The sequence below is a fragment of the Salmo salar genome, chromosome ssa11, assembly GCF_905237065.1.
Source record: "Salmo salar chromosome ssa11, Ssal_v3.1, whole genome shotgun sequence".
NCBI classification, from domain to species: Eukaryota; Metazoa; Chordata; class Actinopteri; order Salmoniformes; family Salmonidae; genus Salmo; species Salmo salar.
This window is the reverse complement of record NC_059452.1, coordinates 108285863-108302433: the sequence shown is the minus strand read 5'-3', so window position 1 is coordinate 108302433 and position 16571 is coordinate 108285863. Positions and strand designations below refer to the sequence as shown.

The window sequence follows — 16571 nt, the reverse complement described above, 5'->3', positions numbered from 1 at the left end:
CTAATGACACCCTATTCCCTAAACAGTGCACTACTTTAGAACATCTATCTATCTATCTATCTATCTATCTATCTCTACCTCTCTCTCTCTACCTCTACTCTCTACCTCTCTCTCTCTACCGCTGTATTAAGAAGCCATTTGATTGTTTGAAAGCAGAGAATAGAAGGATGTTTTTATGTTCGCTCCGCTGAACTGAACAGTGAGTGGTTATGTCCCCCAATGATTTGAGTGCACATGTGTTAAACGGTAATTATTATTTTTAGTATTTATGGTAACGTTAATTCAGGTCACTATTTTATAAAACATAATTTGTTATCATTGTCTTAATTTAGGTAACGATTAATATCTGGTGGACAGATACACAAAACATAATTTTAATGATGTAATTATGTAACATTTTTAGTTCTGGGTGTTTGAGATTAACAACAGTTGAAAGTAACAACAATCAGTTCTGGGTCAATACCAGTATGTCTATTACATTGAGATACACACAATCTCCATTGATCTTGCTTTTTAATCCAAGACTAGGCGTAATCTATATGTGGGAAACGACCTTTAGAGTTTGCACTTTTGCTACAATTTATTTTCATCGCTCCAGGCAAGCTACATCACATTGCACCTCACGTATTGGACAACAGTATTTGAAGGTGACCCAAGTCTGGTAACAGGTGAATATTTTAGCGAACAGCGAGGCAGGGAAGTAAACCCGGGGCACTGACATGATAAGCAAACACCCTAAGCATCGCACCAAATCTGTAGGATTAACCCACTTGGTGGGAATTGTAACGTGGCTCATATAAAGAGGATCGGGAATAATATTTAAACAATGATTTTCTTCCTCCTCTCTCTGTTTTCAGGTTGACTGAGTGATGGGATGGCGATGACAGTGAACCCTCGGGGCATCACACAGACTTCTACTTCTCTTCCTCGCTCCGCCCAACTCCTCCTCCTCCTCCCCCTGCACCTCCTGCTCTTGCACCACCTCTCCGACGGGGTCCAGGCCCAGCTCAGCTCCTCTGCGTTGTCGTTCACCCAGCCTTCCTACAACGTTTCAGTCTATGAGGTAGGTAGACGAAGATTACAGAATAGGACCAGTAGTCAGAAGGTTGTTGGTTTGAAGCCCTGGCCCGGGTAATAGCCGGGAGAGATGAACTGACTACCCTAACCCACCATGCTCTAACAGAGCCCCACCCCAAACCAGACTTAAACAGGCATGATAAAGAATTTGAGTAATATAATCAAATAACAAATGTAATGGCTGTCATTGTGAAGAGAGGACCAAGGCGCAGCGGGTTGCGTGCTCATTATATTTATTGAATGTGAACACCAAAAAAAAACAATAAACAGCGCCATGAAACAGTTTCGCGTGCTACACCAACGCAATGCAAAAACAGCTACCCACAATTAACAAACAAAACACATCCCTATATATAGGACTCTCAATCAAAGGCAACTACAAACACCTGCCTCCAATTGAGAGTCCAACACCCAATTACCTAACAAAGAAATTACTAAACTAGAAAGAACATAGAAATACAAAAACATAGAACAAAACCCAAAACCCGGAAATAATAAATCAAACACCCTTCTAAACAAACCACCACCCCGAACCACATAAAACAAATACCCTCTGCCACGTCCTGACCAAACTACAATCACAAATAACCCCTTATACTGGTCAGGACGTGACAACAAAACCAAAAAACGAAGATATGATCAAACAAAAAGTAAAGAAGAGTAAATAATAGTGATAGAAATTCTAATTTGGGTTAGTTTATGAAGTTGTGAATTTAGCCCATGTATTCTACAAAGAATAAGAAAGGTTGCCAGATATTATAAAATGCAATTGCAGATCCCCTAACAAAGTATTTTCTCTAGCTTGAGATGTTACAGAACTTCCTTCATCCAATGGTTAAAGTAGGAGGAAACCCATCCTTCCACTTAGATAGTAGAGAAGACGTCTAGCTAGAAGAGTAGTACATACCAGCCTGTTGCCCATAGAACTGTTTAGAGGGGCCTCCTGCGGTGCCACTCATTAGAACTGTTTAGAGGGGGCCTCCTGCGATGCCACTCCATAGAACTGTTTAGAGGGGCCTCCTGCGGTGCCACTCCATATAACTTTAGAGGGGCCTCCTGCGATGCCTCTCCATTGAACTGTTTAGAGGGGCCTCCTGCGGTGCCACTCCATAGAACTGTTTAGAGGGGCCTCCTGCGGTGCCACTCCATAGAACTGTTTAGAGGGGCCTCCTGCGGTGCCACTCCATAGAACTGTTTAGAGGGGGCCTCCTGCGGTGCCACTCCATAGAACTGTTTAGAGGGGCCTCCTGCGGTGCCACTCCATAGAGCTGTTTAGAGGGGGCCTCCTGCGGTGCCACTCCTATAGAACTGTTCAGAGGGGCCTCCTGCGGTGCCACTCCTATAGAACTGTTCAGAGGGGCCTCCTGCGGTGCCACTCTGAATGATGCAATAAAGACAGAAGGTTCTATAGGTCTCTCCAGTATCTTAGAAAACGTCTGAAATTCATATAGCTAGGAGAGTTCGTGCATGACCAAAACATGGGTAATGCCTGCTTACGTCGGTCACAAGTGGGATCCATTTCTGTTCTCAGCTTGGATCATTTTGACTTTTTTACAAATGCAACCGATTGAACTATTTTTAAATTACAACATGTCTTAGACATATGGATGAAGAATGTATTCTCTGAAGCGTATTCTGCCAAATAATGTAATTTGTAATCATCTTCCCGTTGGTTCTTAAGAGAGTTCAAAGGTTCCAGATTGTGTGAGTTTCGTAACGCATAGACCAAACGAATGCCTCCCCCTCCCCCCATTTGATATAAAGGGTTCACTTTAAAACTGGAGTCTAGAAATGAGGTTAGTTGTGCATGATGGGAAGTAACTAGAGTATGACGATACAAACTACACAGTTGTAGATACCTAAAAGAAACGGGATCAAGGAATATTGAACTTTTGTACTAACTGTTCAAAAGATGCTAAATCCATATAAATGAACAAGCCGTTCCGCGAGGAGATCCCTTTTCCAGACCAGATGTGAAACGCCGTCTAATAATTATGGAGAGAATGTATGGTTCTTTAATTTACATTTCTCATTTACGTCATTTAGCAGACGCTCTTATCCAGAGCGACTTACAAATTGGTGCATTCACCTTATGATATCCAGTGGAACAACCACTTTACAATAGTACATCTATATCTTTTTTTCTGGGGGGGGGGTTAGAAGGATTACTATATCCTATCCCAGGTATTCCTTAATAATGGGGCAGAAGTTGAGAATTCACTAAGACCAAACGATAGCCTGAACTGTTTCCTGATTTTTAGAGAATGTTTCACAACAGGTTTTTATTTTTTTTATGTATTTGGAAACAGGCTCAGCTAGTTTAGAGCAGAGTAAGGCTGCTGGAGGAGGTGAGGACACAGGAAGAGATAACCATTTTGGGGACTCTAACATCAGGGCTTTCATGTCATCCAATATAGAATGATTCTTATATTAGCTACCCAGTAATAATATTGAAAGTTAGGAAGTGCTAGTCCACACTGGCAACGAGATCTCTGCAATACGCTCTTACGTAGCCAAGGGTTTTTCTTGTTCCAGATATCAACAGTTTATCTATGGAGATAAAAAAAAAAGATTTTGTCAGAAAAATAGGAATACATTTAAATAAGTATAAACGTTTAGGTAATACAGTGCCTTCGGAAAGTGTTCAGACCCTTGCCTTTTTCCACATTTTATTAGGTTACAGCCTTATTCTAAAATTGATTCAATTGTTTTTTCCCCCCCCTCATCAATCTACACACAATACCTCATAATGACAAAGCACATTTATTTTCTTAAAAATATACTTATGTAAATATCACATTTACATAAGTATTCAGACCCTTTACTCAGTACTTTGTTGAAGCACCTTTGGCAACGATTACAGCCTTAAGTCTTCTTGGGTATGAAGCTACAAGCTTGGCGCACCTGTATTTGGGGAGTTTCTCCCAGTCTTCTCTGCAGATCCTCTCAAGCTCTGTCAGGTTGGATGGGGAGTGTCGCTGCACAGCTATTTTCAGATCTTTTCAGAGATGTTTGATCGGGTCCAAGTCCGGGCTCTGGCTGGGCCACTCAAGGACAATCAGAGACTTGTCCCGAAGCCACTCCTGCGTTGTCTTGGCTGTGTGATTAGGGTCAATGTCCTGTTGGAAGGTGAACCTTCGCCCCCAGTCTGAGGTCCGGAGCAGGTTTTCATCAAGGATCTCTCTGTACTTTGCTCCTTTCATCTTTGCCTTGATCCTGACTAGTCTCCCAGTCTCTGCTGCTGAAAAACATCCCCACAGCATGATGCTGCCACCACCATGCATCATCGTAGGGATGATGCCAGGTTTCCTTCAGACGTGACGCTTGACATTCAGGCCAAAAAGTTCAATCTTGGTTTCATCAGAGCAGAGAATCTTGTTTCTCATGGTCTGAGAGTCCTTTAGGAGCCTTTTGGCAAACTCCAAGGGGGTTGTCATGTTCCTTTTACTGAGGAGTGGCTTCCGTCTGGCCACTCTACCATAATGGCCTGATTGGTGGAGTCCTGCAGAGATGGTTGTCCTTCTGGAAGTTTCTCCCATCTCCACAGTGGAACTCTGGAGCTCTGTCAGATTGACCATCGGTTTCTTGGCCACCTCCCCAACCAAGGCCCTTCTCCCCTGATTGCTCAGTTTGGCTGGGCGGCCAGCTCTAGGAAGAGTCTTGGTGGTTCCAAACCTCTTCCATTTAAGAATGATGGAGGCCACTGTGTTCTTGGGGACCTTCAATGCTGCAGACATTTTTTGGTACCCTTCCCCAGATCTGTGCCTCGACACAATCCTGTCTTGGAGCTCTACGGACAATTCCTTCGACCTCATGGCTTGGTTTTTGCTCTGACATGCATTGTCAACTGTTAGACCTTATATAGACAGGTGTGTGCCTTTCCTAATCATGTCCAATCAATTGAATTTACCACAGGTGGACTCCAATCAAGTTGTAGAAACATCTCAAGGATGATCAATGGAAACAGGATGTACTTGAGCTCAATTTCGAGTCTCATAGAAAAGGGTCTGAATGCTTATGTAAATAAAGTATTTCAGTTTTTGTTTATGTGCAAAAATGTCTAAAAACCTGTTTTCAATTTGTCATTATGGGGTATTGTGATGTCATTATGGGGTATTGTGATGTCATTATGGGGTATTGTGATGTCATTATGAGGTATTGTGTGTGGATTGCTGAGGATTAGTTTTTATTTAATCCATTTTAGAATAAGTCTGTAACGTAACAAAATGTGGAAAAAGTCAAGGGGTCTGAATACTTTCCGAAAGCATTTTAACAGTGTTAATTCTTTCCGCCAAAAGAAAGAGAAAGTCAATCACAGCGTTCAAGATCCTGTTTCCGGCGGAGTGTCAGGGGAGGGACATTGGCTTTATAGAGATCTTTGAAATCGATTCAATTTCAATTTCTGTGTACTCACTATGAAGCTCACATAACCAAATCGAGCTCCGTACTCTATAGCCATGCGCCTCCCAAATGCTGTAACAATGCGGAGGGCTCTGCATAGCTCTGTTTTGACATGATTGGTTGACGGTAGGTGGGGGGCGGTACATCCTGTAGAAAACGCAAACTCACTTTCCTTGACAACAACTCTGCACGGCTCAGCAAAGCGAAAAAAGTATGAATGTCCTGACTTCTGCTGAGGTTTATCACCGTAAATGTTGCATGGCCAATGTAGACATCAGATTAACCTGGCGCCCAGATGCACAATGCACTTCTCTCTCCAGAATGTGCTCTCTCCTGCCAATTTGTGCACATTCATTGTTTCATAACTTCATTGTGTGAATTGATTGTGTTTGATTGTTAGTGTATATCAATTCCCTGTTACACGCATCACCAGTAGTACATTTACCATTAATTCCTATAATTTATAATCTACTATGTGTATTACTTTGGTTACGGTAATTTCTGTTAATTAATCAATATTATTATTCCAGTCTTTTACACTTCTCATTGTCAGAGTGGACATGCTGTTTACAGAGCGCACAACCCGTTCTACACTTGTAAGAAACAAGTTTTGCTTTATTTCATTCCATTTCCAAGTTTTTTGTCAATTTAGTCATTGTCTTTTGCTTGGAGGGCTCCTGTCAATGTTGAGTAAGGACGTGCACCTGATTACGCATAGAAGTAGTCCTATAGGCTACCTGATTATGCATAAATGTAGGCCTATAAAATGTGTCCATTGGGAGATATATGATAGTATTTCTGATTGGCCTAACACACCACCACTAATGACCTGTGGAGCTTCTCAAAGTAAATGTTTTCTTCAAAAGCAAACAAAGTATGTTTTTACATCAATTGAGAATTCCAATAGTTACTCAATGTACATGAGCAATCTTTCCAGCTCTCTCCCACAAAATGTCATGCTCTGATCTAGTGGGAATGTCATAAAATAAGCTTACCTGATTAATTCTTATCGGTGCTTGACTTGGACTGAAATAGGTTCCGGTACTCATTTTGGGTGCTGGTACTGTTTTTATATTTGGGTACAGGAGTTCCACAATACTTTTGATCTAATATTCTGTAAGAGGAACAGGAGCTCAAGCAGTAGAACATTTGAGGTGCCACTCAAGTTAACCACTGCTTCTTATCCCTTGAGCAAATAGCCTACAGCTGTGTCTGTTTCCGAGCTCACGTTCTGCCAATGACACAAGGCAGTTTAACCCACTGTTCCCCGGTAGGTCGTCGTTGTAAATAAGAATTGGTTCTTAACTGACTTGCCCTAGTTAAATAAAAGGTTAAATTAAATAAAACAAAAACTCTTAAGGGCCCAGAATATTTTCCAAATTTTGCAAGTTCGCTAGAGCAAGTTTCTGGCCGGACCCAAGTTAAAAGTTGATACAATGTTTTAAGTTGGTTGCTGACAGGTCATGTGTAGCCAATGTGATTTATAGGATATTTATTTTTATCAGGATATTTTCTACCTGGAGGCTGCAATGTTTTACATTTATTTTTATGTAGGCTATTTTTACTTAGTTGGCAATAGAAGTTACTTTTAAGGTTTAGCATTTTCATTTAGATTTGGATAAAATTTAGATTAACAACATTACAAGGATTTTGAGATAGTAAGACGTTATTGAAATGTAATGAAACTGTTTCACAAAAAATGTGCAAATGAAAAACCCTAACTGACATTGGTAGAAACGGTAAGATAAATTGACTCCTCATGTAGCCTATTACCGACAACTTCAGGAGAGTAACGTCAGGATCTGCGAAAACCAGCAGGAGCGGGAGGAGAATAGATGCGTCAGGTTAAGTTTTTTTTTATTCTGGTTATCTAGATCTCTGGTGCCCTCTTGAGGCATTTGTCTTATTTCATCAAACCGTAAGCTTAAAGCATCAAAACACACTCACATACATAGGGTCTGTCTATATATGGAAAAATACACGGTTACATTTTTTTTTACCAATCGATTGGTATAAAGAACAGACGACTTTCAGGTGGACTAAACATTTTTTTTAGTTGGGGAAAGGCCTAAACACACAGCATGATGTTAACCTGTTATGGATAGGGGGCAGTATTTTCACGGCCGGATAAAAAACGTACCCGATTTAATCTGATTATTACTCCTGCCCAGAAACTAGAATATGCATATAATTATTAGCTTTGGATGCATGATGTTAAAGGATAAGCAGTCCATTCACTCTGATATACTAAGCTACCAATCATAAGAATCCAAAAACACAACCATTAAGCATTTCCCAATCTAAATGTACAACTATTACTTCCCATTGCAACAACCATTTCACGTTTAGCACACAAAGTAACCGGTGATCTAATCTTTAAAGTGGAACTGACAGCGTTTTAACTACTTTGCAGATCTGAAACAAATAGACGACAAATCATAATATCAGTCCAATTATCATTTTCCCAGTTTATGCTACAAAACCAACTTTATAAGAGGTTTTAAAAAATAGTTTCTATTTGACTCTAACATTCCATGACGTACACTAAGGGATTGTTGGCAGAATAGATGGATGCAGTTCAATGCATGATTAATATAATTCACCAATTCAAAATATTGCTATCGGGTTGTAAATCACAGCTGACGAGGTACATTGTTTACTGTTGGTAGTACAAAACATACTGCTATCAGGTTGTAAACCACAGCTGGACTGGTACATTGTTTACTGTTGGTAGTCCAAAAAAATATTGCTATCGGGTTGTAAATCACAGCTGATGAGGTACATTGTTTGCTGCCTCCATCCGGGATACACTGTTTCTGTTTCAATGACTCAATCTTCTGGACAAATGTAACTAAGGCTAAGGCTAAGTTACAAGAGGATTCTCTTAAAGTGCCCAACTCTTAAATGCTTTGTTGATCTTTGTAGTTACAACACTTAAACTCTTATCCATCACTTCTTTCGTCATTTGTTTTTGTCTTATTGTCTCTCTGGTTACAGTAATCACTTTTACACTTCATTGTCACACGATTTTCTTCAATTTTGCACTTATTTTGCACTTATTTTGCACTAAGGCTAAGGTAACTAAGGTGCCACTCAAGTTAACCACTGCTTCTTATCCCTTGAGCAAATAGCCTACAGCTGTGTCTGTTTCCGAGCTCACGTTCTGCCAATGACACAAGGCAGTTTAACCCACTGTTCCCCGGTAGGTCGTCGTTGTAAATAAGAATTGGTTCTTAACTGACTTGCCCTAGTTAAATAAAAGGTTAAATTAAATGAATGTCAATCCAATCAAACTAGCAAAGGGCAATGATCACAAGTCAGTCATAACGTGGCTAATAGGCTAGCGTATCTATTTATGTAGCAAGCTAAAAATACAGTGCCTAACGTTAGCTAGCTAGCTGCTAGGAGGATGTCATGCCATTGGAGGAGTGAATGAGTGAATTACTTTTCCCCCCTCATATTGTTTTCCGGTGGCTATACACAGCTAGAGATGCAGTTGTCATTTGGTTAGCTAGCAAGAAGTTGAATGGCTGTTATCCAGTTAGCGTATCTCTTGGCTATCTACTCTGATTTCAGAGCACTCTCGTCTGAGTGTGCCAGAGCGCAGAACAATTGAGGAATTTACAAATGCCTTAACACCGGCCAGTGTCAGTAAACGTAGGCAAAAAAAAAAAAAGTAAGGTTAGTTAAGAACGTTCTAGATAACCAGCTCTGCTACTGCAAGTAAAATGGTCAGAGTGAGGTGTTCTCTCATTTGTGTCTGGAAGTAGCTAGCAAGCTAGCCAACTTTAGCCAGTTAGCTTGGGTGCTTGGTTGGGACAAGCATACATTGGCAGGCAAGCTGCAGAAGGATGAGGAGACTACAATTCCCTGTTGTTTATCAGTGCAATTTTGACGGCCAACTAGCTGAACATTTTCAGAGGGTTTATCTAATGTTCCTTCCTTAAATTTTAGCTCATCTTGCTCTGGCTAGCATTAGTTGTTGATCTTGTTGTTGTTGATGTGCATAACTGAGGAAGTGAGAGCCTACCTTTTCATGGTTGTCTGATCAATAAGACTGTAAAGTTCCCAAATGTAAGAGGACTCCCGTGGTGTTTACATATTTACAGAAATTCATTCAGGTGTATTTTGTGGCTTTTGGCGAATTAGTTCCAATGATCTAAAGACGCGCTGTTGCAACTGCCTGTAAACACACAGTCCAGTTCAAAGTGAATGTTGGCAGGCCTATGTGGCAAATGGCTTGTTTGTATAAAGGCTTACTGTAGCTCTGATTGGCTATAGCACACCGGTCGGTGTAGACTCTGGTCCTGGACTAGACAGATGGTTTTATTTACTGCCGTGTTTACTAAATTGTCCAAACGCACCGCCGCTTTCCCGTACTATATTGCACTATAATTTATATACAGTGTGTGCAAATGAGGTCAGTTAAGGGAGGTAAAGCAATAAATAGGCCATGGTGGCGAAATAATTACAATTTAGCAATTAAACACTGGAGTGATAGATGTGCAGAAGATGAATGTGTGAGTAGAGATACTGGAGTGCAAAGGAGCAAAATTTAAAAAAAATAATAATAACGGTATGGGGATGAGGTAGTTGGATGGGCTATTTACAGATGGGCTCTGTACAGGTGCAGTGATCTGTGAGCTGCTCTGACAGCTGGTGCTTAAAGTTAGTGAGGGATATATGAGTCTCCAGCTTCAGTGATTTTTGCAATTTGTTCCAGTCATTGGCAGCAGAGAACTGGAAGGAGAGGCGGCCAAAGGAGGAATAGGCTTTGGGGGTGACCAGTGAAATATACTTGCTGGAGCGCATGCTACGGCTGGGTGCTGCTATGGTGACCAGTGAGCTGAGATAAGGTGGTGCTTTACCTAGCAAAGACTTATAGATGACCTGGAGCCAGTGGGTTTGACGACGAATATGAAGGTATGGTAGGATGTGAATAAAGTGGAGATAAACCTAGGCATTGAGTGACGATGAGAGAGGTTTTGCCTCTAGAGACATAAATTAAACCAGGTGAGGTCTCTGCATGTGTGGGAGGTGGGACAAGAGGGTTCGCTGAGGCATATTGAGCAGGGCTGGAGTCTCTGCAGTGAAATATGACAATAATCACTAACCAAAACAGCAAGGGACAAGACATATTGACATTAGGGAGAGGCATGCATAGCTGAGTGATCATAGGGACCAGTGGGAGGCTAGGCGAGCTGGAGACACGGCGATTCAGACAGCTAGCAGGCCGGATCTAGCGGGCCGGAGCTAGCAGAAGGGCCTTAGAGGGATGTGGTGATGGAAGAAGTCTGTTGTAGCCCCCTTCGTGCTGTTACGTCGGCAGATCAGTCGTGATGGATCAGCAGGGCTCCGTGTGGTAAAAGGGTCCAGGCCTATTGGCAAATATAGTATCCCAAGAAATTGGCTGATGGACCTCTTCAGCTAGCAGTCCGGTATGCTCTAGACAGCTAATATCTCATGATATTAGCCATGTAAAGCAACCAGCTGTCCCTCATGATATTAGGCCTAGCCATGTAAAGTCAACCAGCTGTCCCTCTCATGATATTAGGCCTAGCCATGTAAAGCAACCAGCTGTCCCTCTCATGATATTAGCCATGTAAAGCAACCAGCTGTCCTTCTCGTGATATTAGCCATGTAAAGTCAACCAGCTGTCCCTCTCATGATATTAGCCATATAAAGCAACCAGCTGTCCCTCATGATATTATCCATATAAAGCAACCAGCTGTCCCTCTCATGATATTATCCATGTAAAGCAACCAGCTGTCCCTCTCATGATATTATCCATATAAAGCAACCAGCTGTCCCTCTCGTGATATTATCCATATAAAGCAACCAGCTGTCCCTCTCGTGATATTATCCATATAAAGCAACCAGCTGTCCCTCTCGTGATATTATCCATGTAAAGCAACCAGCTGTCCCTCTCGTGATATTAGCCATGTAAAGCAACCAGCTGTCCCTCTCATGATATTAGCCATATAAAGCAACCAGCTGTCCCTCTCATGATATTATCCATATAAAGCAACCAGCTGTCCCTCTCATGATATTATCCATATAAAGCAACCAGCTGTCCCTCTCGTGATATTATCCATGTAAAGCAACCAGCTGTCCCTCTCATGATATTATCCATGTAAAGCAACCAGCTGTCCCTCTCGTGATATTATCCATGTAAAGCAACCAGCTGTCCCTCTCGTGATATTATCCATGTAAAGCAACCAGCTGTCCCTCTCATGATATTATCCATATAAAGCAACCAGCTGTCCCTCTCGTGATATTATCCATATAAAGCAACCAGCTGTCCCTCTCGTGATATTATCCATATAAAGCAACCAGCTGTCCCTCTCGTGATATTATCCATGTAAAGCAACCAGCTGTCCCTCTCGTGATATTATCCATGTAAAGCAACCAGCTGTCCCTCTCGTGATATTAGCCATGTAAAGCAACCAGCTGTCCCTCTCATGATATTAGCCATATAAAGCAACCAGCTGTCCCTCTCGTGATATTATCCATGTAAAGCAACCAGCTGTCCCTCTCATGATATTATCCATGTAAAGCAACCAGCTGTCCCTCTCATGATATTAGCCATGTAAAGCAACCAGCTGTCCCTCTCATGATATTAGCCATATAAAGCAACCAGCTGTCCCTCTCGTGATATTAGCCATATAAAGCAACCAGCTGTCCCTCTCGTGATATTTGGCATGTATAGTCAGGTGGGAAAAGGATAGATGCCAGATGACAATAAGAACTAACCCATATATTTTTTCTCTCCAAAAAGAGCAAATGAAAAACTCAAAAAGTAGACTAAAAAATAAAAAATAAAAAATAAATAAATAAACAGTACTCTGAAGTCTGGTATGAAAAAGAAAACCCTCCCTGGTCATCTAATAGAAGATGGTAACCGATAATCCCCGCGCAAACGTATCCACACATAAAGTGCTTATAGTGGGGAACACCAAACCTCTGGAGTAGAGAGCCCTGCTGAAATAGTGAAGGATTTAAAACAAGTTGTAGCATAATAAATAAGTAAGAAATATTTATTTATTAACAACCCCCCCCCCTAAAAACTAGGCTGTTTTTAAAAGAACGTATAAAACATTTTATAAATCTTACAGCAGTAACATCTTTTAAAGAAGGACATAGAGTGATATTACTAGACTAGTAATAAAATAAAACCGAAGACAAAAGGAGAATTGACTCGCCAGAATTAAAGCATTAACGTTACCTAATAATAATAACATCAACCGATGCCACTTGGAAACGCTATATCTAAAAGAGAGAGACTGAGTCTGCCTTTGCCAAATAGGTGAACATTTAGTCATTTGCTTCGTCCAACCTTTGTAGAATGTTTGCCTTTTCGAAGGCCATTGCCTTATGGGGGAGGGGGGGTGGTCTTGGAACTCGTTCTCGGTGCCGTTGTGTTATACGAAGCCGGGTAGGAAAAGCTACACCATACCGAACGTCGGTCCGTCCACAGAGCAGACTTTTGACATTGTTGAAAGCGGTACGGTCACGAGCAACGCTGGGAAAATAGAGATCGGTGCTCCGTTGCATCGAAGAATAATACAATTTCTGCAGGAGCTCAGAAAAACAAGACCTACTCCATGGCTTGCTTACTAGCGCAACTGTTCTATTCTAATTCACCTGTTCTATTCTGATTCACCTGTTCTATTCTGATTCACCTGTTCTATTCTGATTCACCTGTTCTATTCTGATTCACCTGTTCTATTCTGATTCACCTGTTCTATTCTGATTCACCTGTTCTATTCTGATTCACCTGTTCTATTCTGATTCACCTGTTCTATTCTGATTCACCTGTTCTATTCTGATTCACCTGTTCTATTCTGATTCACCTGTTCTATTCTGATTCACCTGTTCTATTCTGATTCACCTGTTCTATTCTGATTCACCTGTTCTATTCTGATTCACCTGTTCTATTCTGATTCACCTGTTCTATTCTGATTCACCTGTTCTATTCTGATTCACCTGTTCTATTCTGATTCACCTGTTCTATTCTGATTCACCTGTTCTATTCTGATTCACCTGTTCTATTCTGATTCACCTGTTCTATTCTGATTCACCTGTTCTATTCTAATTCACCTGTTCTATTCTAATTCACCTGTTCTATTCTAATTCACCTGTTCTATTCTAATGCAGAACTCCGCAGCCAGGACCTACACCCAGAGTGCTGTGAGGATGGGTGTGGTCCTGGACCCGGCTCTTACTTGGGAGGTCAGGTACTCCATCGAGGCTGGGAACAGCGAGGGCATCTTCCAGGTAGGAAGGAGGTCAATTCACAATCCATTAGGGCTCTGCTCATAGCGGTCTGCTCAAAAGTAGTGCACTATTTAGGAAACTGGGTGCCATTTTGGTGCCATTCTCTGTCCAGTAATACAAAATATCACTTAAATCTGTTGTTTATGGAATCAATACGGACCAGCCTAGATCGACTGTGTAAAGTAAGTAGCCTTGGCTGGTCTGATCCAGAATGTCTCATAGGAGCAGGAGTCTATCTCCTGTTTCTGTAGTGTGAGACAGCTTGATGTACAACTACACTCCCTGGACAGGACCCTAGTCTATCTCCTGTTTCTGTAGTGACACAGCTTGATGTACAATAATGACAGATGCTATCTCTGAGAGGAACTAAGACCCTAGTCATTCTAGGAACAGGAAAATAATCCTGGACAGGACCCAGTCTAACAATGACAGGACCCTAGTCTATCTCCTGTTTCTGTAGTGACACAGCTTGATGTACAAGTACACTCCCTGGACAGGATGCCTTACCCCCAATCTCCTCAATGCTGAGTGACATCGGGTCCCATTTTTACAGTCTAAGGTATGACTCGGCCCGGGGATCAGACTACAAATCTTCCAATCTCAGGGGAGGACACTCTAACTACAAGGCCAATGAGTCACTTCGACTGGTAGATTGATTGTGTAGTGAAACTTCTTTTGACCAGGGCCCTTTCCTTTTCCTGTCCTGTCCACGTCCTTCCCTTCACCATATATGTAATATGGTGCCAATTTGGACGCATATTTAAATCTGTCATATTTTTGATTCCCTAATTTCAGAGAGATCTACTAATGCACTAATCTAGTGATGTATCTGTATATCTGTATATATGTATCTAGTGATGGATCTGTGTATATATATATATATATATGTATCTAGTGATGGATCTGTGTGTATATATATATATATATATATATATGTATCTAGTGATGTATATATGTATATATGTATCTAGTGATGTATATATGTATATATGTATCTACTGATGTATCTGTATATATGTATCTACTGATGTATCTGTATATATATATATATATATATATATATATATATATCTAGTGATATATCTGTATATATGTATATATGTATCTAGTGATGTATCTGTATATATGTATCTAGTGATGTATATATATATATATATATATATATATATATACATATATACATCACTAGATACATATATACATATACATCACTAGATACATATATATACATATATACAGATACATCACTAGTTACATATATACATATATACAGATACATCACTAGACACATATATACATTGTGGCAAAGAAGGGGGTCGAGTGATAAATGGCAGATATGTGAGGGCAGAACTAATAAACGGGCTCTGCCCGATCACTAAAATGGCCACCCATATATATGTATCTAGTGATGTATCTGTCGTCCCAGGCTGAGAACCTGGTGCTGGGGGACTTCAGCTTCCTGAGGGTGCAGACCAACGGAGGCAGTGGAGGCACCTTGAATCGGGAGGTGCAGGACAATTACACACTGACGGTGCGGATATACAAAAACACACACACACACTCTACGATGAACCGGGAGGTACCCTGACCTTAGTATGTGTATTTGCATTTATTATGGATCCCCATTAGTTCCTGCCAAGGCAGCAGCTACTCTTCCTGGGGTTTATTATGGATCCCCATTAGTTCCTGCCAAGGCAGCAGCTACTCTTCCTGGGGTTTATTATGGACCCCCCTTAGTTCCTGCCAAGGCAGCAGCTACTCTTCCTGGGGTTTATTATGGATCCCCAGTAGTTCCTGCCAAGGCAGCAGCTACTCTTCCTGGGGTTTATTATGGACCCCCCTTAGTTCCTGTCAAGGCAGCAGCTACTCTTCCTGGGGTTTATTATGGATCCCCATTAGTTCCTGCCAAGGCAGCAGCTACTCTTCCTGGGGTTTATTATGGATCCCCATTAGTTCCTGCCAAGGCAGCAGCTACTCTTCCTGGGGTTTATTATGGATCCCCATTAGTTCCTGCCAAGGCAGCAGCTACTCTTCCTGGGGTTTATTATGGATCCTCATTAGTTCCTGCCAAGGCAGCATCTACTCTTCCTGGGGTTTATTATGGATCCCCATTAGTTCCTGCCAAGGCAGCAGCTACTCTTCCTGGGGTTTATTATGGATCCCCATTAGTTCCTGCTAAGGCAGCAGCTACTCTTCCTGGGGTTTATTATGGATCCCCATTAGTTCCTGCCATGGCAGCAGCTACTCTTCCTGGGGTTTATTATGGATCCCCATTAGTTCCTGTCAAGGCAGCAGATACTCTTCCTGGGGTTTATTATGGATCCCCATTAGTTCCTGCCAAGGCAGCGGCTACTCTTCCTGGGGTTTATTATGGATCCCCATTAGTTCCTGTCAAAGCAGCAGCTACTCTTCCTGGGGTTTATTATGGATCCCCATTAGTTCCTGTCAAGGCAGCAGCTACTCTTCCTGGGGTTTATTATGGATCCCCAGTAGTTCCTGCCAAGGCAGCAGCTACTCTTCCTGGGGTTTATTATGGATCCCCATTAGTTCCTGCCAAGGCAGCAGCTACTCTTCCTGGGGTTTATTATGGATCCCCATTAGTTCCTGCCAAGGCAGCAGCTACTCTTCCTGGGGTTTATTATGGATCCCCATTAGTTCCTGCTAAGGCAGCAGCTACTCTTCCTGGGGTTTATTATGGATCCTCATTAGTTCCTGCCAAGGCAGCAGCTACTCTTCCTGGGGTTTATTATGGATCCCCATTAGTTCCTGCCAAGGCAGCAGCTACTCTTCCTGGGGTTTATTATGGATCCCCATTA

At 41.7% G+C, this 16571-nt stretch overlaps 1 protein-coding gene across 1 annotated transcript in view; it reads left to right on the top strand.

The window, feature by feature from the left end:
- Nucleotides 1–13629: 13629 nt before the first annotated feature.
- Nucleotides 13630–16571, top strand: part of LOC106563935 (protocadherin Fat 3) — a 26863-nt gene continuing 23921 nt past the window's right edge. The window contains exons 1-2 of the mRNA XM_045688917.1: nt 13630–13755; nt 15182–15286. Of these exons, the coding sequence (XP_045544873.1) occupies nt 13630–13755; nt 15182–15286 (231 nt within the window). The remainder of the gene's footprint in view (nt 13756–15181; nt 15287–16571) is intronic.